Here is a 24,452-nt window from a genome sequence, read left to right on the forward strand (position 1 = left end):
AGGTAGGCAGAGAGGCAGGCAGAGAGAGAGAGAGAGGGAAGCAGGCTCCCCTGCCAAGCAGAGAGCCCAATGTAGGCCTCCATCCCAGGACCCTGGGATCACGACCTGAGCCGAAGGCAGAGGCTTTAACCCACTGAGCCACCCAGGTGCCCCTGTAGTATTTCTCACAAGCTGTGCCCAGGTCAACATTGTTGCCACTGTAGTGACGGGCACCAGTTCTGGCCGACATGGCGCAGTGTCCCATGTCAGATTCCCTCCAGGCTGGGCAGCTGGCGGCGAGGATGACCAGTCCGGTTTCGCCAAGTCCCACCATTTTCAGAGTCTGGTTGTACCCCAGCGCGTATGCTCCACTTCCCATAACGAGTCGGAGCCTAGAGTTGATCAACTCCAGCAACCTTTGTCATCTTTTCTGTTGCCACCGTCCTGCCTTAGGTCGGGGAGGGCCGCCACCAAGAGCAGCGGCCGAGATGGCCGGGAGCGGGGACGGAGGGAGCACCCACCGCGCACGGCTCCCCCCTCCTGCCCGTTTTCTTGTGTCTCACTTCCTGGCACTGCTCATTAGCAATGCGTGAGGGACCCACCATCTGGAAATGTTCTGAAGCCCTCACTGAACCTTCCATTTTTAGCCCATACGAGCTCTCAAAGAATTCCAGAAGGTTCACTGTCCCTGCTCGGAAAGGCACGGGGAATCCTTCACAACCGCCTATAGGATCCCCTTACTCCTTGGGACTGGTTCTTGGGCCTCTGTGGCCTTATAAAGGAGCATAGCTCCCAAGTGCCTTTCACAGAAGGACGACCCTGATCCTGGTCCTCTGTCTTCTCTCTCTACAGGGCTTTGGACACAACCCGGGAAGGAGGGAAGGGGGAGGACCTCCCGCAGAGTTCAGGCTCTTCCTCCTCAAGGCTCCTCTTCAAACAGGTTTTTGAAGCTGCCAGTGTGGGAGACGAACGCCCAGGGCTCTAGGCTGGAACCAGTGGGCATCACCAGCTTCTTTGAGCCTGTCCCCCCGCTGAAGCAGCCGGGCAAGGAGCTCAGCTTTGGGAGGTAAAATAGAAAGAGAGGGTTCGTGCGCGTGAACTCGGTGCCCTGCGGGTCTGATTGAGGGTGGGATTACACGCTTTGGGAGCAACTGTGGAGGAGGTGGAGTCTTGAAATGTGGGTGTTTGGGGGCACCTGGGTGGCTTAGTCGGTTAAGCGTCTGCCTTCGGCTCAGGTCATGATCCCAGGGTCCTGAGATCGAGCCCCGCATCGGGCTCTCTGCTCGGTGGGGAGCCTGCTTCTCCCTCTGCCTCTGCTGCTCCCCCTGTTTGTGCTCTCTGACTCTCTGTCAAATAATTAAAATCTTAAAAAAAGAAAGAAAGATGGATATTTCAAAAGGAGGATGGCAGGCAGGGAATAGAGAGCAGGTCTTGTTTAGCTGAAACTGAATATGGGCACCGGAAACCGGAAGGTATTCGTGCCTGCGAGGCACTTTGTAGTTTTACAAAGTTCATCCAGTCCCCACCTCACTGGGTCACCAGCACAACCCTGTGAGGGAACGAGGCCATTCTTGGTGAACTCCTTTCCCAGAAAAATAAAAACAAAACTGGGTTTCAGAGCGGTCAGGTGACCCACGCAAAGCCGTGACACAAGTATGTGGCCCCGGCCCCGGCTTCTGTCTCTTGGCATTCTTTTCCCTGTGACCAGGGTCATCTTGGGGGACCCGAGTAATGCTACAGTGCGACTTTGAACTGAAGCAATGTGGAGCCACAGAAAGGATTTTAGAAGAGTTGTTGCTGGGGGGTCTGGTGGGTGGTTGAGCATCCGACGCTGGGTTTCACTCGGGTCATGGTCTCAGGGCCATGGGATCGAGCCCCGCATCGGGCTCCACGCTCAGCGGAGAGTCTGCTTAGGAATTCTCTCTCTCCCTCTCCCTCTGCTCCCGCCCTGCTCTCGAAAATAAATAAATCTTTAAAAACATAAATTAATAGAAGCTGTGGTTATCACAGGCGTGTTGGGCCTTGGGCATGGGGGCTGGTTGAGGGAGACTGAGCACGGCAGTGGGGCTACGTTGCTCTGACAGAGAAAGCAGGGTGCTCTATAGGTCACGGGGACAGGGCAGGGAGGGAGAGCGCAGCTGATGTGGGCCCTGTGGGGATGAATAGCGTTCATTCATTCATTCATTTGTTCATCCTTCCAGTCTCTTTAGTAAGTACGTTCTCTGTGCTAAGTGTCGTGCTAGGCATTGGGGACGTAATGGTGAACTTGACCACAGGGTCCCGGCCCTCACAGGACTGACACTTACAGGGACAGCATATCACGAGGAGCAAATAAACAAGTACAAGAACTTCCAACTGTGGTTAAACATAGATCTTCAGGAATATATGAGGACATATACCCAGTGTCATGTGGTCCTCAGGGTGGGTTCTCTTGCCTGTCCTGGAAATCCCTGCCGCTGAGTGTCACACAGACTGTGTTCAGGATCCTGGGGGTCAGGGGTCAGGGGGTTCAGGGAAGGGAGGCATCCTTCCTCCTGCTCAGAGTGATCTGGGAAGGCTTCGTGGAAGAGGATGCTTTGAGGTTGGGCATTCATTCAGCAAATATGTAACACGCACCTACTGAAAACCAGGCCCTATTTTGTTTTATTATTATTATTTGTAAGGTTTTATTTTTAACTAGTCTCTACACCCACCATGGAGCTCGAACGCACAACCTGAGACCAAGAGTCGCAAGTTCTACCGACTGAGCCAGCCAGGCACCTCCAGGCTCTGTTTTAGATGCTACTAGGGATAATCATTGAACAAAATGAAACAGACCATGTTGTGCCTTCCCAGAACTATTGAAAAGAGGATAGATAATATGCAAAGGAGACAAGAAAAATAGTATTTCAGAGGGTGAAATGCTCTGGAGAAAAATAAATTGTGGAAGGGGGATAGTGAGTAGAGGGGTGGATACTATATTCTTTGATAGGCGACTAGGAAAGGCTGCATTGAGAAGGTAATATTTGACTAAAGATCTGAAGGATGTGAGAGAGTGAGCCATGAAATATATATGGGATGGGTGTTTCAGGTAAGGGGGGCCTGCTGTGCAAAGGCCCTGAGGCAGGAACTTTACTGGATGTTTTCAGATGAGCAAAGAAGGCCAGTATGGCTGGAGCAGAGACAGCAAAGGGTAGAGTTATAGGAGGTAAAGAGGTGTGGGGACAGTTGGGGCCACTGTAGCTTTTACTCTGAGAGCGGAATTCACTGCCTTGAGTGCAAATTGCCCAAGGGAAGTTCTGGGCTGACTCATCTCTGTATCCCCTGCAGCATCTAGCACAGGGCTTTCACCTAGATAATATCAAGATGCAACTTTTAAATTTTTTTAAAGATTAATTAATTAATTTTACAGACAAAGAGAGCAGAAGGAGGGGCAGAGGGAGAGAATCCTTAAGCAGACACCCCGCTGAGCATGGAGCCCGACACGGGGCTTGATCGTAGGACCCCAAGACCATGACCTGAGCCAAAATCAAGAGTCAGACATGTAACCCAATGAACCACCCAGGTGCCCCAAGGTGCAGTTTTGTTTTGTTTTAAAGAAAAAGATGTCAAAAGAGAGCATTTGTGTGACCTGTGGGGAGTGGCTGATAGGTACCCACGTTGCTCATTCTCTTATGCCGAGAGCTCCAGTAGAGATGAGGTGGGGAATATGGCTAGGTGGACAAATGTGGGCAGAAAACGGGGAGCTCTTTGGGTGTTCAGGGCAGGGGATGGCCAGAGGACGGTGGCTGACTAGCAGGGTGGGCTGGAGGAGAGATGGATGTAGGATGCTGGCGCACTGCTGGAAGGAGCAGTGGGCCTTGGAGTAGAGAGAAGACGTAGGCAAGAGACGTCAGCGGGGAGGCTGGCCAGCACTTGGACAAGGGTGAGAGGGAAGCTGGGTCTAACTGCCCGGGGTTGCCGAGCCGTGTGCTTGCACCAGGGGATCTGTATACAGACTGGAGAATCCTAGAGAGCTCGCCTCTTTCATGACACTTAGCGTGCTCTGCCTTGTGTTGTCTTTTCCTCCTGCTTTCCTTACCCTCACCTTAAGGGCAGGGAGTGTCTTACTCATCTTGGCATCACATAGCGTCTCGTATGCCATAAGGTGTACAACAGGTGCTCAGGCAGTACTTACGGAGTTGTTTTAGACAAGCAGGACTTGAGAAACAGATGCGCCATGGATGCGCCACCTTTGATCCCATTAGTTCTAGAATCATCCCGTCCCTCCAGCATGCTGGTTCAGCTCTTCCAGTCCTCCTCCGTCAGGCAGATGTTATTCCCGGCCTCTCATGAGCAAGACAGCATGTGCCTATCAAATCGCAACGTTAATCAGTCACGAAAGCCTGAACATAGAGACTGTGTCACGTTCAGAATTAGCTAGGCATTTCTCTGGGGCACACAGAAGGAAGTTTCTCTAGAGGGGAGAGAAGTAGCCACTACCAATCAATCAATGCAAAGGGTCTCCTGCCTCCTTTGTTATCTCCTGAGGCAGTTACTATAGGACCCTCCCTAAATACCGCAGGCACCGATAAATGCCTGGGAGCAAGGGAGCTGCACTCAAAATGAAACATTCACCCAAATATTTATTGAGCATGTTCTACAACGTGTGGACACAGGCCCCGCATGTATCCTAGTTTCAGAGGTCAGCTTCAAGGTTCTATTCTCCCAAAAGCCTCTGGACCCCCCCTCATGTGGCTTAGGGCGATCATAGCACCTTGAACTTACTTGAGCCTATCATTTATAAAACGACATTTTAAACGCCCGTTTTCTGGTGTCGGCGTGTTCTTCCAAACTGGAAGCTCTCTGAAGGCAAAAACCCAGATTTCGTCCTCAGCATTGACCGCATCGCCCTGGACGACGCAGGCACCGGATTAAATCAGACCAGGACGCAGAGAGCCAAGTGGAACCCGAGGAGATCAGGGCAGGGCTTCTCTGAGTGGGATCTGGACGTCACAAGGGTCAGTGGTCAGTTCACCGGGTAAAGCGATGCGAGAACTCCGGCTGGGGAACAGGTGTGTGCCAAGTTCGGGAGGCATTCTTGAGAAAGGTGTGAAATTCTGCGGTTGGAGCCCAGCAGGGTTATCTGGAAAGCGAGGGTGCTGGAGACCAGACGCAACAGAACCGCGCACCGGTTAGGGTCAAGGGCATAAAACGTAAGTCAAGGCAGCAACCATGGCCAGAGGACAAAGGTGCCAACCCCCGAGCCCCCTGAGAGCAGGGACCCCACGGGGAGCGCCTCGCACCTCGCCTTGCCCGCAGCACGTGCCGCCCGCCTGCCGCGCACCCCTGCCTGCTTGGGGACCGAGGGGACTCCCAGGGCGCCCAGGGAGGGCCGCCCGGGGCGGGGCGCGCAGGCGCGCTGAGGCCTCGAGCCCCAAGAGGCGGGCGGGTGCGCGCGCTCCCTCGCGCACGCGCGCACGGAGGGGGCGACGGCCGCGGTGACGCTGCTGCGGCGGGCGGGCGGCGGCGCGTGAGGCGCGCGATTCCCCGTGTCTTGGGAGCAGTGTCCCGGCCCCCGCCGCTCCCGCTGCCGCCATGTCGGGCCGGTCGGTCCGGGCCGAGACCCGCAGTCGGGCCAAGGACGACATCAAGAAGGTGATGGCGGCCATCGAGAAAGTGCGGAAATGGTGAGGGGCCGGACCCCAGGGTGCCGGCGGGGTCGCCGGCCCAGGCCCACAGGAGCGCAGGACCGGCTGGCGGGGTGGGAGCCGACCGGCGGACGCTTGGGGGGAGGGGGGAGCGCGAGAAGGCGGGAGGAGGGCGCAGCTCGCGTCGGCGTGAGGTCAGAGGGCGCGCCGGCTCCCACCAATCAGGGGGTCGCCCGGCTCGCGGGCCCGCCCACCTGCCCGCGGGCCGCGCGTCTCCCGGCGGGGCTGCGGGCTTCCGGCTGCGCGAGGGGCTGCGGGGCTTTGCCCGCACGCCGGATCCCGCCGCTTCCTCCCCGCGGTCGCGGGGCTCCGGAGCCCTTCGCGTTCGGAGCTGCCCGCTGCAGTAGCTGACATGTCCGGGGGTTTCCCGCCGGCCGGACCGAGCGCCCTACGTATCAGTTCGAAGTCTGGCGAGAGCGGCTCGCGGAATTTGTCCCGAGAGCCGGCGTGGCCGTCGGCCTCGGAGCCCCCCCTTCCCCCCGGTGCTGGGCCGCACGGAGCCTGCGGGGCAGGCTAGCTGGTGAAGGAGTCGAGAGCTACCCTCACTTGGAAACGGCTTGTGTAGTGCTCACTGCGGGGCCGGTTGCCCGCCTGTCTTGCACCAGGAACTCCGACGATTTATGACGTCCAAGTCTAACAGCCCACTGTTTGCGCCAACTTCGCCGCCCTTTTCTCTGGCTGGCTACGAGTCATAGCTTTAAAGCCCAGTTAGGGGTTAGCTCCCTCCAGGAAGCCTTCCTTCCCAAGACATCCACCCCCTACAGGGGACATCATTACCTTGTTTTTTTGGGGGGGGGGTGTTTATTTGTTCAATTCCCCACAAGTTCCTTATCTCTTTGTATATAAGCGGTTTATGTTAGTTAAATAATTAATGATTTTTTTTTCCACCTCCAAATCTAGTCCTTCTAGGATTTTTTGGTGAAACCTAAGAATCACCACACCTTTCTCTTTTGGCAATCTCTACCCGCGGATCCCCTCCCCCCCGCCGCCAGCCGCCAGCCGCCAGCCTCCAGCCTCCAGGCCCCAGCCCCCAGCAGCCTAGGCCAGATGACCATCCTCTCTCCCCTGGAACTCTTAGCTTGCTTCAGCTCTTGCGCCATTACCCAGTCCATTCCTCACACTGCACTCAGAGTGATTTCACTTTTTAAAATTTGTTTGTTTTAGGATTTTATTTATGTATTTGACAGAGATCACAAGTAGGCAGAGAGAGGAGGACGCAGGCTCCCCGCTGAGCAGAGAGCCTGATGGGGGCCTCGATCCCAGGACTCTGGGATCATGACCAGAGCAAAGGCAGAGGCTTTAATCCACTGAGCCACCCAGGAGCCCCCAGGGTGATTTCACTTTTCTTGAGAGTAAATATTATCTTAGCACTCCCCTGCTGTAGAAACAAGGCTTCAGTGACTCTTCCTGATCTTAGGTTAAAGACCAGATGGTCCTTGCCGCCTCACCAGACTGGCCTCAAACTGCCCTCTTTCTGGGAGTTTCTTGTCATCTTTCAGCTGGAGCCACGTGCTGCCTGACATCCTCTACCCTCTTTTCCTCCTTGCCTAGTTAACTCCTAGCTCTGCATAAAACTTGCTTTCTTAAGGGACACCTTTCAAGATCCCTAATCTAAATCAGGTCCCCTTCATAGAACTTTCCACGACTGTATTGAATTGTAAGACATTTCCTGTATTTGACTTTTTAACTTAACAGAAGGGGTGGTTTGATGTGGTCAAACCTAATGATTAAGTGACTATGGAATGAGTTGTTTGATGTCTGTTTCCGACTGGAATGAGGCTCTGTGAAGCTAGGGTCTGCACATCTTGCTGCCTGTGTCCCCATGGTCTAGCACAGGGTCATGAGTAGTATTTGCTGAGTAAAGGAGGAAGTGGAATGGTCTGTCCAGGAATTGATTTTGATTTCCTAAATCTGTAGTTCATTCTTCTTTCTGTTTCCTGAACAGCATCGTCAATATCAGCATTCACAACAGTTACTTTTTTTTTGCTTTTTTGTAACCTCACATTTGGACTTGAAACATTTAGGCTCCCCCACTCTCCTTGTCCATTATCTGGTTCTTATTCAAGAATGTCATTTGCATTTTCCCAAATGGGGGAAATTTCTTTTAGCCTTAATTTTTTTTAAATCTTTTTTTAAAAGATTTTATTTATGTATTTGGCAGACAGAGACCACAAGTAGGCAGAGAGGCAGGCAGAGAGAGGGGGTAGGGGGAGCAGGCTCCCTGCTGAGCAGAGAGCCCGATGCGGGGCTCGATCCCAGCACCCTGGAATCATGACCTGAGCCGAAGGCAGAGGCCCCAACCCACTGAGCCACCAGATGCCCCAGCCTTAATTTTTTAAGGCTTATCTCAAACGTAGCTTTCTATGTAAGACTAAACCTTAAAGCAGTCTTTGCTTTAAGGTTTCAGAAACCAGTATAAGACTTGGAAGCATCCCGTCCTGTGCCTGCAGTTATTTCTAAGTGGAATCATGTTTCAACCAAAGTTTCACAGAGGTCCTAGGAACTCTCCTTCCATGCCATAGCCCCAGTCTTTCAGTCTTCTTCTCAACTTCCTTTTTTTTTTTTTTTTATAAGTACTACAATGATTTGATGCTTTAAAGTTTCTCTCCCTTTTTTTTTTTTTAAAGATTTTATTTATTTATTTGACAGAGATCACAAGTAGGCAGAGAGGCAGGCAGAGAGGGAGAGAGGGAAGCAGTCTCCCCGCTGAGCAGAGAGCCCGATGCGGGGCTTGATCCCAGGATCGTGGGATCATGACCTGAGCTGAAGGCAGAGGTTTTAACCCACTGAGCACCCACCCAGGCGCCCCTCTTCTCAACTTCCTTATCACCATGTGTCACGATGATGTCCTTACTTAGTTTTTTATTCTTATGTGCTGCTATGTGGGATCGTATCTATACATTCTCCTGTAGGGCCTTGTGTAATAGGGCTTTATAAATATTACTGGAATTGAATTACTTTTTTTTTTTTAAGATTTTATTTATTTGAGAGAGAGAAAGACAGAGGTAGCGAGACAGAGAGCACAAGTGGGAAGGAGAGGGTGAAGCAGGGTTCCAGCTGAACAAGGAGCCCATGCAGGGCTCAGTCCCAGGATCCTGGGATCATGACCTGGGAGGAAGGTAGCGGCTTAACCGACTGAGCCACCCAGGTGCCCCTGAATTACTTTTTGAAAAATAAAGTAATAATGCCAGGTAGATACCCGAGTGTGAAAATGTGCTGGTACTCAGTACGGGTGTAGTGTGTGAGGTAAAAAGGGCTTTGGTACACTGAGAAAAGGCAAGTAGGGGGTTCAGAGCCGAAGGAATTTGATAGCGAAGTCTTTCTGGAAGGGATGATTTGCAAGGTAGGATATAGGTATAATTCAATGGAAAGAAGTTTAGAAGACGTTTAAGATTGAAGGAGGTTGGGGCACCTACCTGGCCCAGTTGGAAGAGGATATGCCCCTTGATGTCGGGCTTGTGAGTTTGAGCCCCACGCTGAGTGTAGACATGACTGAAATAAAATAAATTTTAAAAAGTATTAAAAAGATTGAAGGAATGATCTGCTGAGAAGTAGCAAATCACATTATGAGCAAAAAATCTGTTCCATTATCGGTTTTAAGACGTGTTTTTCTTTCAGGGAGAAAAAGTGGGTGACCGTGGGTGACACGTCCCTTAGGATATTTAAATGGGTTCCTGTGACAGACAGCAAGGAGGTAAGTGTGGAAGAAAATCAAAACAACGAAAAGGAACCGTTTATTTCCTTTGGTTCTTTCCATGGTTGTCTCTTAATTATAAAGGAATTTATTTCCCAAAATTGAGTTGAAAGTACTTCAAGGCACCCTCGAAGGTGGTTGATCCGTGCAAAGCCTCTCTTTCTCTATTATTTCCCCCCTTTATTCCCTTTTCTTAACCCCTTCCATTTTTTTCCAGGGCTTGGTGAACCACAGCCCAGGCCTGCTCCTGTGCTTGTCAGTGTGGTTTCACTGGAACACAGCTGTGCCCAGGGGTTTCCTCATCGTCTGTGTCTGCTTTTGAGTCGTAATGGCAGAGTCGAATCGTTGCCATAAGACCTAAACTGCAAAGCCTAAAATATTTCTTACCTGGCACCGTAAGAAAAAGTTTGCTCGCTCCTGCTTTTACCTGACTAGCTATCCACTGTAGTGTATTATACGTGTTTTATACGTGTATGTACTTTTCTAATCCCTCTTCCCTGGGTTTATGTGGATAGCAGTGTATTCTTGAAAACTACATAGCGCTGGGGCCCATGGGTGCTACAGTCAATCGAGCCTCCGACTCTTGGTTTCTGCTTGGGTCATGAGCTGAGGGTGGTGAGATAGGACCCCTGTGGGGGGATAGAGCCCCTTGGGCTCTGCAGTCATTGTGGAGTCTGCTTCAGATTCTCTCTCCCTTTCCTTCTACCCCTCCTGCTCGTGCGCTCTTACGCGTTCTCTCTTTCTCTCGAATAAATAAATCTTTTAAAAAGAGAAGGAAAGAAAAATACGTAGCATTGCATGATTTTTGTATTTTAAAATTTATAGAGCATTGTGCTAAAAGCTTGTTTTTTTTTCTTTTGTTCAACCTTGTTTTTGAGAACCGTCCGAGTTTCTGTAACTGTAAAGAGTTACTGCCTTTGCATCTTGCATTGTGTTCTCTTACACGCAGTGACCACATTTACCTACACCTTCCCCGAGTGGTAAACACCCAGATTGTCTCCAACTTGTGTTCCCGAATTGTTTTCAAAAAGCTCAAATTTAAAACACATACAGAGGGCACCTGGATGGCTCAGTTGGTTAATCGACTGTGTTCGGCTCAGGTTGTGATCCCGGAGCCCCAGGATCGAGTCCCACATCCAGCTTCCAGCTCTGTGGGGAGTCTGCTTCTCCCTTTGACCTTCTGTCCTCTCGTGCTCTCTCACTTTCTCTCTCTCTCTTTCAAATAAATACATTTTAAAAATAAATAAATAAATAAAACACAGAAAAGAACGTAAGACGTAAATATATGGCATAAGGAAGAAACATAAAGCTAGTACCCTGGTAAAAATCACGCAGGTCAAAACATAGAGCATTGCCAGCCTCCCCAGAGACCTCTGCTGGACTCGTCCCAGCTTCCCGTCCCTGGCCCGAGCGTCTTTCTCCTACTTTTGCTTCTCTTACCACTTCTCTACTCATTTGTAAACACTTCTTTCTTTCTTTCTTTCTTTCTTTTTTTTTTTTTAAGATTTTATTATTGGTCAGAGAGAGAGAGAGAGAGCGCGCACAGGCAGACAGAGTGGCAGGCAGAGGCAGAGGGAGAAGCAGGCTCCCCGCTGAGCAGAGAGCCCGATGTGGGACTCGATCCCAGGACGCTGGGATCATGACCGGAGCCGAAGGCAGCCACTTAACCAGCTGAGCCACCCCGGCATCCCTGTAAACACTTCTTTAACTTTATATAAACAGCATCATAAATGATCAGTTTCATGTGTCTTGCTTTTTTCTGCGCAGTGTAATGTTTGTAAAATTGATCGCTGTTGTCCTTGGAGCCATTTGTCCCTCTCCAGTGCTGGGTGGAATTTTATTATAGGCCCGTACCATGATTTACCACTCGGGTCCTCCTGTAGGTGGATATTTGGGTACCAGTCTGTTCCCACCAGAAACAGGAGAGTTCGCGTGACTCCGCATCCTCATGAACAGTCGGTATTGTTTTTTATATGTAAAGATAGTTGTGCTTTTAACTTGGTGACTAAGTATGTAATTACTAACAACATGGAGCACCTTTTCAACGTTTAGGATTGAACCTCTCAGATTTCCTGTTTCAGGAAGTGCCTCTTTCATCCATTTGATTGTTTCTTCCTTATGACTTGTAGGAGTTCTCTGTGTTCTAGACACAAAGTCTTTATTGATTCTGTACTAGGCAGACCTTTTTCCATTCCACGGCTTGCCTTTGCACTTTCTTTAGGCTGCCTTGAGTCACGGAAGTTGCTAATTTCAATGTAGACAAAATAATTAATCTTTTCTGTTACAGTTCGTACTTTGAAATGTTTTAAATTCTCCTCCTCCTTCGAGGCCACAGAGGTAATCTTCCGTATAGTCTTCTACAAGCTCATTATTCAGTTTCCCTTTACAACACACCTGGCATCGATTTTTGTGTATTTTGAAGTACGAGCCCGATTTCATTTTTTCCCACCTGGATGTGCCTTTGTCCCAGTGCCATTTATTGAAAAGACTGTTCTTTTCCTTCCGCTCTATAGAGCCACCTTTGTCATCTTTCTTTCTTTTTTAAGATTTTGTCTGAGAGAGAGAGAGAGAGGGAGAGGCAGGTGAAGAAGCAGGCTCCCCGCTGGGCAGGGAGCCAAACATGGGGGTCAGTCCCAGGGCCCTAAGATCATGATCTGAGCCAAAGGCAGATGCCCAGCCAACGGAGCCACCCAGCCACCACCCGCCCGTTTGCCATATTTCAAGTGTCTGAGAGTGGGTCTGTTTCTGTGTGTTGCCTCCAGCTTTTTGGGAGCACAGATAACTAGAGTGGCCAAACCTTACAGCATTCTTCTGGATGACTTGTGGGGTAGATGCCCAGGAGTGGGATTGCTATGAAGGGTGTATATACCAGTTGTTTTTAATAACTGCTGCCCGAGGTGGCTCAGTTGGCTAAGCGTCTGCCTTCTGCTCAGGTCATGATCCTGGGGTCCTGGGATCAAGCCCCATGTTGGGCGCCCTGCTCAATGGGGAGTCTGCTTCTCCCTCTGTCTCTGCCTGCTGCTCCCCCTGCTTGTGCTCTCTCTGTGTCAAATAAAAAAATAAAATCTTCAAAACAAAACAAAAACACAGCTGTTGCCCGATCCCTCCCCAGAAGGGCTGCACCAGTGTAGTTAGTACACTTCCCCAGGAGTGCCAGGGCCTTCCCGCTTCTACCACCTCACCGGCATGTGGTACGATCAGTCCTGCCATCCTGCTAGTTGTCTTTTTTATTTCCCGTATTCCTGATTACTTGTCGTGAGGTGGATGATTTCATCTCTTCAGATTTCCTTTTTATCCACTTAAATATCCTCTTCTCTGATTTCTTTTGCTTACTTTTGTATTGGGTTTCTTGTCTTTACTTTTGTGATTTGCATGGATTCGTTGATGTCCTCGATACAGAAAGCTCCGGTCAGATTGTTACCCTGCAGGTATCTCTGTCTGACATGTCGCCTGTCTGATAACTTTATCAGTAATAGGCCTTTCATTCTTTTGTGTCAGATTAATCAGTTTTTTCTTAAGGTTTTTGCTCTTTGAGTCTTGTTTCAGAATTATTCTACATTGCATGGTCATAAAGAACATCTCCATCTCCTGTTACGTTTTGTACTTTTTTTTAAATGATGGAGATATGAATCTAATTTTAATTTTCCATTACACAGAGGGCTATTTGCTGTAATACTGTTTACTATTACCGTTTACTTTCTCTCTTGATTTGTGATGTCATCTCTGTTGTATGCCATATTCATATCTAGATCTGTTTTTGAGCTCTGCATTCTCTTTTTTTGTTACTTATTTTGTCCTGGGCTAGAGAGACTTTTATTTATGCTATTCTACTAAATTATACCAAATTATATTGATTTGTGTATATTTTATACTAAGTTATACTAAATTTAGTATTTATTAATACTAAGTAGGACAAATTTTCTCTCTTGCTGTAGGTTTTTTGGAAAATAGCCTTTATCAAAATAAAAATTCCCTTCTCGTTTTAGTTTCCTAAGATTTATTAAAAATTATGAATAGATGTTGGACTTTATCCAGCTGTCTTTCCTGCATTTACTGAAATGTTCATGCCATTTTCCTCCTCTAATCTGTCATGTATTAGTAGGGTGAATTATATTAATAAAGTTTCTGATGTTGAAACTTTTACATTCTTGTATGCATAAGAGAAATTCTACTTGGATATGCTTTCTTTCCCCCTCGTAGAATGCAGTGTTCAATTCACAGATATTTCATTTAAGATATTTACATCTGGTTCATAAGTGAAATTGGTCTAGATTTTCTTTTATTATCCTATCTTTACCTTGTTATAGTATTAAGATTACATTTGCCTCCTGAAACAAATTAGGCAATTTCCCCTCTTGATTTCTAGAACAACTGGTGTTAAATGAGAAAGTTTGGTAGAAGTCATCTTTAGTTCTTTCTGGGCCTTCATTATCATCATGGTAGTTTTAATGGTGATTGATGCATTTAGGTTTTCTCTGGTTTTGGTATTTATTTTGCCTTTTATGTACTCTTAGAAATTTATCCATTGCAAATAGGCCATTGGTTCTTTCATAAGGTTCAGTGCTAGGTCCTCCCCTTTCTTCATTTCCTCAGTTGTATTTGGAAATGAGGCAGGGCACTTTTTAGTTGGCCAGTAATGCTAGACTTTTGGCAGTAGATGACTCAGTCTTGTATAATGAGGAATTAATTTGCCCATTCCAATGCCAGTGACACCCTGAACACCGATCAAGAGTTTTCACATGTGCTGGTGTGTAGTTATTTGTGACATTCTTTTTTTTTTTTTAAGATTTTATTTATTTATTTTACAGACAAAGATCACAAGTAGGCAGAGAGAGAGGGGGAAGCAGGCTCCCCGCTGAGCAGAGAGCCCAATGCGGGGCTCGATCCCAGGACCCTGCGATCATGACCTGAGCCAAGGCAGAGGCTTAACCCACTGAGCCACCCAGATGCCCCCAAAGTTTATTTAATAGAATGATTTTTCTTTTTTTTTTTTTTAGTATATGTGCTGCTGAGGCAAGCACTAATAGAATGATTTTTAATTTCTAGATATGTGAGATGTTTTAACTATCTTTTAAAAATTTGTGTACTGATTTTATTGAATTGATAGGATATTAGTTCTTTAGGATTATTGGGACTTTTGTGATCTCATCTGGTACATGATTGATTTTCAGACCATTCACTTGTGATTAAAACAAATATATTCTCTAGGTATGAATTAAAACAATTGAAGCATTTATTATGTTAACCCAAATGTTGTGTATCTTTGCTTATTTTTTGTGTGTTTGTCCTATTATGTTTCTGAGAAGGGTGTGTGAAATCATTGATACATTTGCTGCTTCATGGCTGATGAGTCACTTGTCATATTTTGTTTGAAACTGTTTTTGATGTGTTTATACGATTATGCCATTGTTATTATTATGTCATCTGTGTTTTTTTTTTTAAGATTTTATTTATTTGACAGACAGAGATCACAAGTAGGCAGAGAGGCAGGCAGAGAGAGAGGAGGAAACAGGCTCCCTGCTGAGCAGAGAGCCCAATGTGGGGCTCGATCCCAGGACCCCGGGATCATGACCTGAACCGAAGGCAGAGGCTTTAACCCACTGAGCCACCCAGGCACCCCTTATTATGTCATCTTGACCTGGCGTTCATTTTACCGGTACATAATGTCCTTCTTTGTCCCTTATACCCCCAATTTTTTCTCCTCAAATTCGATTTTATTTGATATTACAATTTCTACTCTGTCTCCTTTTGATTTATGTTTGGTTTAGTGTGTCTTGAAATTTTCTTCTGTCACCTGTTTCACGTTTTTTGTTTATTGGGTGTATTAGCATTAGGTTTCGCTGTGGGTGACAGAAAACTCAAGCTAGCAATGGCTTAAGAAGTTTATTTTACTCATTTTCTTTTATTTATTTATTTATTTATTTTATTTTACTCATTTTCTTAGTCGTCTATGGCTAGTGCTTAGAAGCTTGTATTCCGGGACTGGTGTGGTTCTGCTCCAGAAACCTCCAGGGGTCCAGGTTTCTTCCAGGCTTTCTGCTCCTTTTTTTTTTTTTAACTTTTAAAGAGAATAATGAGAATTATTAATAAATAAATTTTAGTTTATAAGTTTATTAATAAATTAATTTTAGTTTAACGTGCCATAGAATTTATCATCTTAACCATTTTTTAAATGTACGGTGTTTTTTTTATGTCTAAGTGTACAGTTTAGTGGTATTAAGTATGTTCACCTTGTGCAGTGGTATTAAGTGGTATTAAGTGGTATTAAGTACGTTCACCTTGTGCAGTGAATCTCTAGGCTTTACTTCATCTTGCAAAATAAACTCTATACCGTTAAGTAATTCCCCACTCCTCTGTGCCAGTTTTGACCTTGTATTCCAGGGTCAAGATGCAGCCACTCATTCCACACATTTAGGCTCTAACCAGCAGAGCAGAAGGATGGGCAGATAGAATTTTCATGAATTTCAGTAGGAGTCTCCTAGAAATTGCCTCAGGACTTATGTATTTACCGTGTGTGTTTGTAATAGCTGGTGTGGCATCTAGCGGCCAGGACGGCTGGGGAAGTGTGACCACCTAAAAATTCTATTAATATGGACAAGGATTTTTGCCATAATACACTCTTTTTTTTTCCTCTCTCTTTGTCTCACGATGGCTAGACAAACTTTTCTTTGCTGATTTGAAAGTTCTGCATTCTGTTTTCATTTCTTTATTGCCTACTTCTAACTTATTAAGACTTACACTTACTGTTGTTCCATGTCAATGCGTGAAGCTTATCAAAGTCTGCATTTACCTTTAGAACCTGGTAACACCCATAACACATTTTTTTTTTAATCCCATTTTTTTTTTAAGATTTTTATTCATCTATTTGACAGACCAAGATCACAAGTAGGCAGAGAGGCAGGCAGAGAGAGAGAGAGAGAGGAGGAAGCAGGCTCCCCACCGAGCAGAAAGCCCGACGCGGGGCTCGATCCCAGGACCCTGGGATCACGACCCAAGCCGAAGGCAGAGGCCCCAACCCACTGAGCCACCCAGGCGCCCCCTGTAACACATTTTTAACCGCTTCTCCTTCACCCCTCTCCTACTTCCATCCCTATGCTGTCCTCAGATTTGACTGGAATTTCTGATCAGATATTTCAGTTCTTACAGAAGTTTCTTGTTTTAGTCACTGCTTAGTTAGACAAAGTAAATGTTACGTATTATGTACTCTTTGCCCCTATTTTATCATTGCTTTCTCCTAGATTCATTTTTCTTGCTGCAACATATCCCCCAAAAGTTTTGTCAGAGAGAGCTTTTGTGGGGAAAACTTTCTGAAAATATCTTTTTACTCTTGAAAATATCTTTGTTTCACTTTTATGTTTAACTGATCATTTTACCCACGTCTGAAATTCTAGGTTTTCCTTCAGCATTTTGAAACTATTACTCAATTGTTGTGCTTCTGGTGTTGCTACTGAACAGTCTAGCGTCACACTAATTCTTCTGGATTCTTCCTAGGTGGTCTTGCATTCCTGGAAACTTCTAGAATTTCTTCCCTGTCTTTGCTCTCCCAGGACTTCTGTAAGACTATCCTGTGATGTTCACATCTAACTTCTTTATTTTTCCCTTTCTTCTCGTTTGTTTCATCACTTCATTCTTTTCTCATGTATCTTGATTTCTCAACCAAGTTTTTGCTTGTTTTCAGCTGTATCTATTTCTGCTACTAGATTCGGTCACTTAATTTTTATTTTCAACAATTACATTAATCTTACCAAATTTCCTCAATTGGTGGTTCTTCAAAACAACTTTCCAGCATCCTTATCTTTCTGAGGAGACTATGTTTTAAATTTTTTTTTCATCTTTTTTAAGAGAGAGAGTGTGCCACACCTGAGTTGGGGTGGAGGGGGGGTGTGGGGGTCAGAGGGAGAGGGAGAGAAAGAATCCTAAGCAGGCTCCACGCTCCGCCCCGAGCCCAGTGAGGGGCTCAGTCTCATCACCCGGCGGTCATGACCTGAGCCAAAATCAGTTGTCAAACGCTCAACCACCCGAGCCACCCAGGCGCCCCGAGACTTACTGTTTTATTTAAATTCTTGTGTCCTCTCAGCCTCCTTCTTCTAGTATAGCTTCTTCTATTTATTGTCTTAATGGTGCTTGCTTCTTCCAGTGTCTGGCTGGTGTTTTCTGTGCACTTGGTTCTTATTCCCTGGGGACTCTGAGCTGCCTTGCTTAGCGATAGTAGCCGAGGGAGGCTGTAAGCCCGGGCTGTGGTCTTCCTTCCTGCCGGTGAATTTAGGTCACTGGGTGAGCTTTAGGACTCAGCCTTTCCCTCCCCCCAACTTTCCCTCTTCCCCTCCCTCCCAGGGAGCGCCTCAGTACCAGTCTTCCAGGTGCTGCCTTTATCTGGGAGCTGCCGTCCTTCCTTGTCCCTGCCAGCCCCAGGGAGCTGGCGGGTGAAAGTTAGGGCAGCTCTGGAGCCACCCTTGATTTTTCATCCAGTCCTGGCTCTAGTGGTGCCATTACCCACAGGGGCCAAAGGCCAAAGGCAGTTAAATCTCTTGGGCTTGTGAATGGGGAGTCTCGGGCACTGGTAGAAAGTCCTTCCCCGCCCAGCCCAATTCTCACATGTAAGCCCCTGGCCCTTGCCTAATTCCAGTTCTCCCTGCCCGGGACCCAGCTCCCTTTGTCTCCCAAGGGCTTCTCTGAGTGTTTGCTCAGGCCCCTGAGTTTATCCGCCCTCCAGCGGTCCGTGGTAGAGGGCCATCCTCTAAGGAACTAGTACAGACCTGCCAGATTAGGAAAATGGGAAATGACGGAAATGATCAAATTGGTGAAGAAGTGGGAAGGATCCGAGGGAATGGGACAGCACTGACCAGAGAGTAGATTGGCACAAACTCCACGTAGTGTATATTTCAAAGTTTTCAGCGGGGCGCCTGGATGGCTCAGCTGGTTGGGTGTCCGACTCTTGGTTTCGGCTTGGGTCATGATCGCAGATTCGTGGGTTCGAGCCCCACGTTGGGCTCTGCTGCTCCGTGTGGAGTCTGCTTGGGATTCTCTCTCCCTCTCCCACTGACCCCCACCCCGCTCAAGCCCGTGCTCTCTCTAAATAGATAAGTTTTTTAAAATCGTGTTTTTGTAGTTTCTGTGGTTAAGTGTGAAGTGTGATTGCCTTAAAATCATGTCTGCATATGAAAAAAGTGAAGGGAAAGTGGTTCGTGAATGTGCAGCTGATTGACGGCAGGTTTGAGAGTAACAACAATTAGATCCATGTATAACAAATAGACATGTATATAAAGTATAAATTAGTAAATTTGAGATTTCTCCCAGATTTCAACTTTTGGCTGTTGGGGTGCTCTCATTTGGAAATGTTTGGATGGATTTATTTCCTTTCCTTAGGGCTTACTCCTCGCAAGCTAGTGCTTACCTTTGCCCTGTGTTTTCCCACGTGTGTAACCTACATCGTGCTTGACGGAAATGGTGTTATAGGCAGAGGTGCACATGGGGTGGTCATTCTGGGTGGATGGCTTGACTGGTCAGTAATCAGGCTAGCGGGGGCCTCTTTGTCCTGTCCCTACTTGCCTTACGTATAAAGCGACTCCTTCCTGGGTCCAATCAGAGACCCATTTTTCCTTTTTCCTGCTGTGCTACCAGAACAGGAATCCTTCTCAAATGGGTACTCTGTATTTCTCTTCCATCCACATGGGGATGGGTGGGATAGAGCGTTCTGCTCAGGGCAGAAAGCAGAAGAGAACCACAGGGAGCGCTAGTGGAAGCCCATGTGTCTGCCTCTCCCTTCTGAGTCACGATATTAGCGCCGGCAGGATCCGTTTTACAAGAAAGAGCAGAGACCCTGAGGCCTGGGGACACCTTATCCAGGATTCTGTTATTCCTTGGGTCCTAGATTTTCACGCTGTTGTCGTTACTCCTGTTCAGTCCTAATCCAGACCTCTGTGGTGTCTCACACAGCACCCTTCTCCCTCTCTGTGGGTCTCCTGCTTGGCTCTGTCACATTCCTCTTTTTTTCCTTTTCTAGAAAGAAAAGTCAAAATCGAACAGTTCAGCAGCCCGGGAACCTAATGGCTTTCCCTCTGATGCCTCAGCCAATTCCTCTCTTCTTCTTGAATTCCAGGGTGAGTTGCATCCATATGTCTTCCTTGCAGGAAAAGCGGCACTTAGATCCGAACCCATTGATGACGGGAAGAGTAGTTCCACGCGGCCCTTCAGTGCCTGCTGCTCTGCCGGCATCTTGCTGGCACTTTCCATCAGGTCTTTTCCTTGAAGCCTCACGACAACCCTGCAAGGCAGATGATCGGAGCTTCGTGTTCCGCTTGGGGGAACCGAGGCTCGGAGAGCTGAAGTTCTGTATCTCAGGGTACATGGCCAGCAAGTGACAGACCCCGTGTTAGGCCTTCCGGCTCAGAAGCTCTTCTTCAGATGCCGTGTTTTATGATGACAGTGCCTTGGAGTAGGCCGCCCAAAGCCAGGGCCTCTCCTGTCCACTTTCAGCCAAGTTCCCCCTCCTGAACCAGTCTTCAGTGAGTGTCCCGCCTGTGTGGACCCCGCGGTCCCCGTCCTACCTTCACACCTGGGTGGGGGCTGCTGTTCAGAAGGACTTGCCCTTGAGCTTCTTGTTTTTATCCTCACCGCAGCCTGTGACGTAAAGCGGGCGGTTATCACCAGCCCTGTCGAAGGAAGCCGATGCTCAGGGAAGGAGAGTTTGCCTAAGCTCAGAAGTGACAGAGCTTTATTCTTTTTCTAGTAAAATGCTGCTTCCGTTTTAGCATAGAAGATCCTGGTCTTTGTGGGAGTGAAGACTAGGAAGGGCTTACGATTTTCCCTTGGGAACAAGATTGGGAGCCTGCAGGTATCCACTCCCCTGCTCTCCCCCAGCCCCCCAAGGTCAGCGAGTATGATAGAGGGAGGGGAATACAAGGGAACGGTTTTCTAGCTGTGTCTGGGGTGTCCAATAATCACAAAGCTCTGGGAGACGTATGAAGCCCCGTTTCCTCAATCTGGCCACTGTCCCGTCCCTTTCATTCGGTGAACATTTGATGAACTCCTACTATGTGCCAAGTACTGGGTAGCACACTGGAGATCCCAGGACGAGCGAGCCACAAAGCCTGCCTGCACAGCGTGTAACGGAAGGAAATCGGAGTGTAAAATAATGAGTGTGGGTGTGCATGGGATACAACAGGAGCGTGATAGAGGAGGTGGTCATTTCCACCCAAGGGAGCCTGGGACCCAGGGCTCACAGAGGACGTGATGCTTGAGCTGAACAGTGCTCCGGATCGGGGCTTTCCAGGAAGACTGGGAGGAGCAAGTCCTGCCGGACACCCGTGCACGAAGCGGGTTTTCGTGAGTCCGCGAGGCTGGAGGCCAGGCTTGCGTGTGGACGGTCAGCGGGCAGTGAGCCTGGAGGTCAGAGGAGATTTTTTGTAGGTTGTGATGGGGCCATCTGTGCCTGCCCTGGGGAAGCCCTGGAGTTTGAATTGTATCCTTTGGGCAGCAGGGAGCCACGGAAGGATTTAGAGTGATCACTCCGGTGACAGTGTGAAGTACAGGTGGGAGGACAGGAGACTGAAGGAAGGGCAGTCGGGGTGTGGCGGGAGGCCGGGCTGGAGAGCCAGAGGCCTGCCCTAAGGTGGCGGAGTGGAAGGAATGAAGTGGGGGGGGTGATGTCCGAGCAGTAGGATGGGTGGGCTCCGGGGACCAGCTGCTGCAGGGGAGGGAGGGGAGGGAGTTTCTGACTCCTGAGTGTTGACGTCAGGTGGTGACTTGCAGCCTTCACACAGACCTTCCCAGGTGGGAATTTCTTAGTCCTCGAGGTGGTCAGGTGGCGCCCCGGCTGCTGAAGGGTCTGTGTGACCACCTGCCGGTACCACCACCTTCCTTGAGATAGCCAGGAAGGCCACGCAGACTTCAGCGTTTTCTACACACCCCGTGTTGAGAAAGGTTGAGGGTGCAGCTGCGTCCCTCCCTTCCATTGGACGTAAGAAAATACCAGGTCCAGACTATAATTGGTGGGTAATAAAGAAGGGATTACCAAGTCTATCCTGACCTTCCTGAAATACAAATGTTGCATAAACCTAAAGATTCTGGCTGCCTCTGGTGCTTAGAATATATGTTGTGAAAGAGAAAATGTTTAAATTATTCAACTCAGACTGGTGACCGTTTGGCCTACCTTTGTTTGTCTGCCTTTGGCTCAGGGGGCGTCTGGGCAGCGATCATTGCATTTGGTTGTGCCCATGGCTGCCTGAGGAGGCACCAGGCCCTCTGCAGCGAACTGTTCCTCTCGAGAAAAATGACTACTCTCAGCTGTTGCCCTTGTCGTGTTTGGTTTTCAGATGAAAACAGCAACCAGAGTTCGGTGTCCGATGTCTATCAACTCAAGGTGGATAGCAGCACCAACTCGAGCCCCAGCCCCCAGCAGAGTGAGTCCCTGAGCCCAGCACACACCTCTGACTTCCGCACAGACGACTCCCAGCCCCCGACGCTGGGCCAGGAGATCCTCGAGGGTGAGTCGCAGTTGGCCCAGGACGAGCATCTTGGAGGGGCCTGTACTCTTGAAGTTTCTTTTCTTTGGAGGACGAGGTTAGAGAAGGTGCCTCTGGCCTGGCAGCCTTGAGCCATTTGTTAACAGTGTGGGCTTTTTGCAGGGGAAGGGTTGTGTGTTCCCCGCTCGCGGGATGAAAGAAGGGAACAAGCAGCATGCCCGAGCGGCTGGGCACTTTTCCTGTCGGTGCCTGGTGTACTTCTCTGAAAGCTGAGAAAGTGGAGTCTTAGAAAGGTTAACTGGCTTGTCCAGGATCGCATAGCCAGTAACTGGTGGAACCGAGGTCTCCAGGTTGATGCCTTCTGACTTCCAAAATGATGCTTTTCCCACTGTATCCTGCGCATTTCTTCTGATAACGTGTTGATTCCCCAGCGAGTGCCGGCCTCCACCAGCGTGGCTCTTAGGGAAGCTCCCTCAGCCTGAGGCAGGAGGCCGTGCACTTGGACTGATCTTGCTGCCTTTTTTGTTTTTTTTTTTAGAGGGGTGGGGTGAGGGAAAGGGAGACAGAGAACCTTTTTTTTTTTTTAAAGATTTAATTTATTTATGTATTTGTCAGAGAGAGAGAGCACACAAGCAGGCAGAGTGGCAGGCAGAGGGAGAAGCAGGCCCCCTGCTGAGCAAGGAGCCTGATGTGGGACTTGACCCCAGGACCCTGGGATCACGACCTGAGCCGAAGGCAGTGGCTTAACCACCTGAGCCCCCCAGGCATCCCGAGACAGAGAATCTTAAGCAGGCTCCACATGGAGCTTGACATGGGTCTTGATCTCACAACCTCAAGGTCACAACCTGAGCCGAAATCAAGAGTCAGATGCTTAACCGACTGAGCCAGCCAGGCCCCCCTGACCTTGCTGCTTTTTCAGAACCCTCCCTGCCTGCCTCAGAAGTCGCTGATGAACCTCCCACCCTCACGAAGGAAGAACCAGTTCCACTAGAGACACAGGTAAGGAACACTTTGGGTTTTTCAGTTTTTTTGCTCTTTTTTTTTTTTTTAAGATTTTGTTTATTTATTCGACAGAGATCACAAGTAGGCAGAGAGGCAGGCGGGGGGGGGGGGGGGGCGGGGAAGCAGGCTCCCCGCTGAGCAGAGAGCCCGATGCGGGGCTCGATCCCAGGACCCTGAGATCATGACCTGAGCCGAAGACAGAGGCTTAACCCATTGAGCCACCCAGGCGCCCCAGGTTTTCCAGTTTTTTTTAAAAAAGGGACACTGTTGATACGACTTAGACTTTATAGCATCGCACATAGGGTGTGGAGGCAGCAAGGGAAACTGGCGTGTCCCGGTTATGAGGTAGAGGAAGATTTTTGTCTGCAGGAAGGTTGCCGGTGGGCTTCTGGGCTGTAATTAGGGTGGATGGGAGGTTCTAGTAGAGAGGGGTGGCCCTATTATAATTGCATGCTCTGCTCCTAGGTTGCCGAGGAAGAGGAGGACTCCGGTGCCCCGCCCCTGAAACGCTTCTGCGGGGACCAGCCCACAGCGCCGCAGACAGCATCAGAAAGCTAGCACCGTCCCGCGCGCACTCCGCCTCCTGGCCCCCTGCCTCTATTTATTGCGTTCTGGTTCTGGCCGTGCTTTGTTGCTGGGGTAAGGGCAAGCACTGGGGTCCAGAGCCTGCACATAGGAGCCTTCTGGGCTGGAAGGTGGGACTTGGGGTTGTAGCATCATCTTCCCGTCCCTGGCACCTGTGTCCGCTTGGTCCTGAGAAGAGGAGCACTCATGTCTTTTTTGCACCCCAAGCAGGCTGGAGCGTCAGCCATCCCAAGGTCCGTCTGTCACCTCCAGGTAGCGAGCAGTCTCTGCTCCAGGACCTCTGGACTGAGCTGCTGGCGCTTCTGCAGGAGGAAAGAGATGTGGAAGGCGCCCTCTCGAGAAGAGAGTGCCTAGGTTACTTGAACTTGAATGGAGACTGTACATTCATGAACTTTCCCATTCGGCTAGGGGCCTGTAAGCTGCCGTCGGAGAAGGCCTGGTAGAGACTTTGGAGGGAAGGGAAGGGCTCTATACGAGGGCAGGAAAGTCTGTATAGGTTTCCTGCTGTCCTGGCACTTCTGCCCATTCCTGAGGTGGTCCTGCCTCTCATGGGCTCTCCAGCTGCTGACAGTCCTTTGTCCCCTGCTGTAACCATCCTCTTCCCCCAACACACACCGAGCTTTCCCCGGTTCTCACCTGTACGTTGCATTCCAGCATCCCCTGCTCCTGCTGCGGTCCCCTGCCTCCTGCCACAGACTCTGCCCCAGCGAGGATTTGAGGTTCTGACAACAGTACCCTTTCCCCCCCCCCATCAGTACTCCTTCAGCTCAGACTTTCTAGAAAGTTCCCTCTTCTTTGAAATTTGCATGTTTAATTGAACTTTGTGATTTTATTTTTTGTTCAAAAAAGTTTAAGAAAATGGAAATGGGCAACAGTGAGTGAAGACATATTTTAGCACTGAATAGAATATTTTTAAAATTAAACTATTTGAAATACGTTTTGTTGGTATTTGAGTGCTTCATTCTTGAAGGTCTTGGGAGCAGGCGCTAGTGGGGGAATGGCTGAGGGCCTGCCAATTGTCTTACTCCCACAGAGGGATCTTCTGATAGAAATGATTTG

At 48.7% G+C, this 24,452-nt stretch overlaps 1 protein-coding gene across 1 annotated transcript; it reads left to right on the top strand.

Moving 5' to 3' along the window:
- Positions 1-5,405: 5,405 nt before the first annotated feature.
- On the top strand, positions 5,406-24,333 carry BCL7B (BAF chromatin remodeling complex subunit BCL7B). The gene is made up of 6 exons (XM_080830527.1): positions 5,406-5,627; positions 9,267-9,342; positions 19,346-19,442; positions 21,657-21,827; positions 22,726-22,805; positions 23,274-24,333. The coding sequence occupies exons 1-6, from the start codon at positions 5,536-5,538 to the stop codon at positions 23,364-23,366; spliced, it is 609 nt and encodes a 202-aa protein (XP_080686653.1). The 5' UTR covers positions 5,406-5,535; the 3' UTR covers positions 23,367-24,333.
- Positions 24,334-24,452: the final 119 nt, after the last annotated feature.

This window comes from Martes martes, assembly GCF_963455335.1.
Source record: "Martes martes genome assembly, chromosome: 18".
NCBI classification, from domain to species: Eukaryota; Metazoa; Chordata; class Mammalia; order Carnivora; family Mustelidae; genus Martes; species Martes martes.

Coding starts and splice junctions, on each gene's coding strand:
- BCL7B (XM_080830527.1), top strand. CDS start 5,536: ATGTCGGGCCGGTCGGTCCGGGCCGAGACCCGCAGTCGGGCCAAGGAC. Junction 5,628..9,266: donor ATCGAGAAAGTGCGGAAATG/GTGAGGGGCCGG, acceptor TTTTTCTTTCAG/GGAGAAAAAGTGGGTGACCG. Junction 22,806..23,273: donor CAGTTCCACTAGAGACACAG/GTAAGGAACACT, acceptor CTCTGCTCCTAG/GTTGCCGAGGAAGAGGAGGA.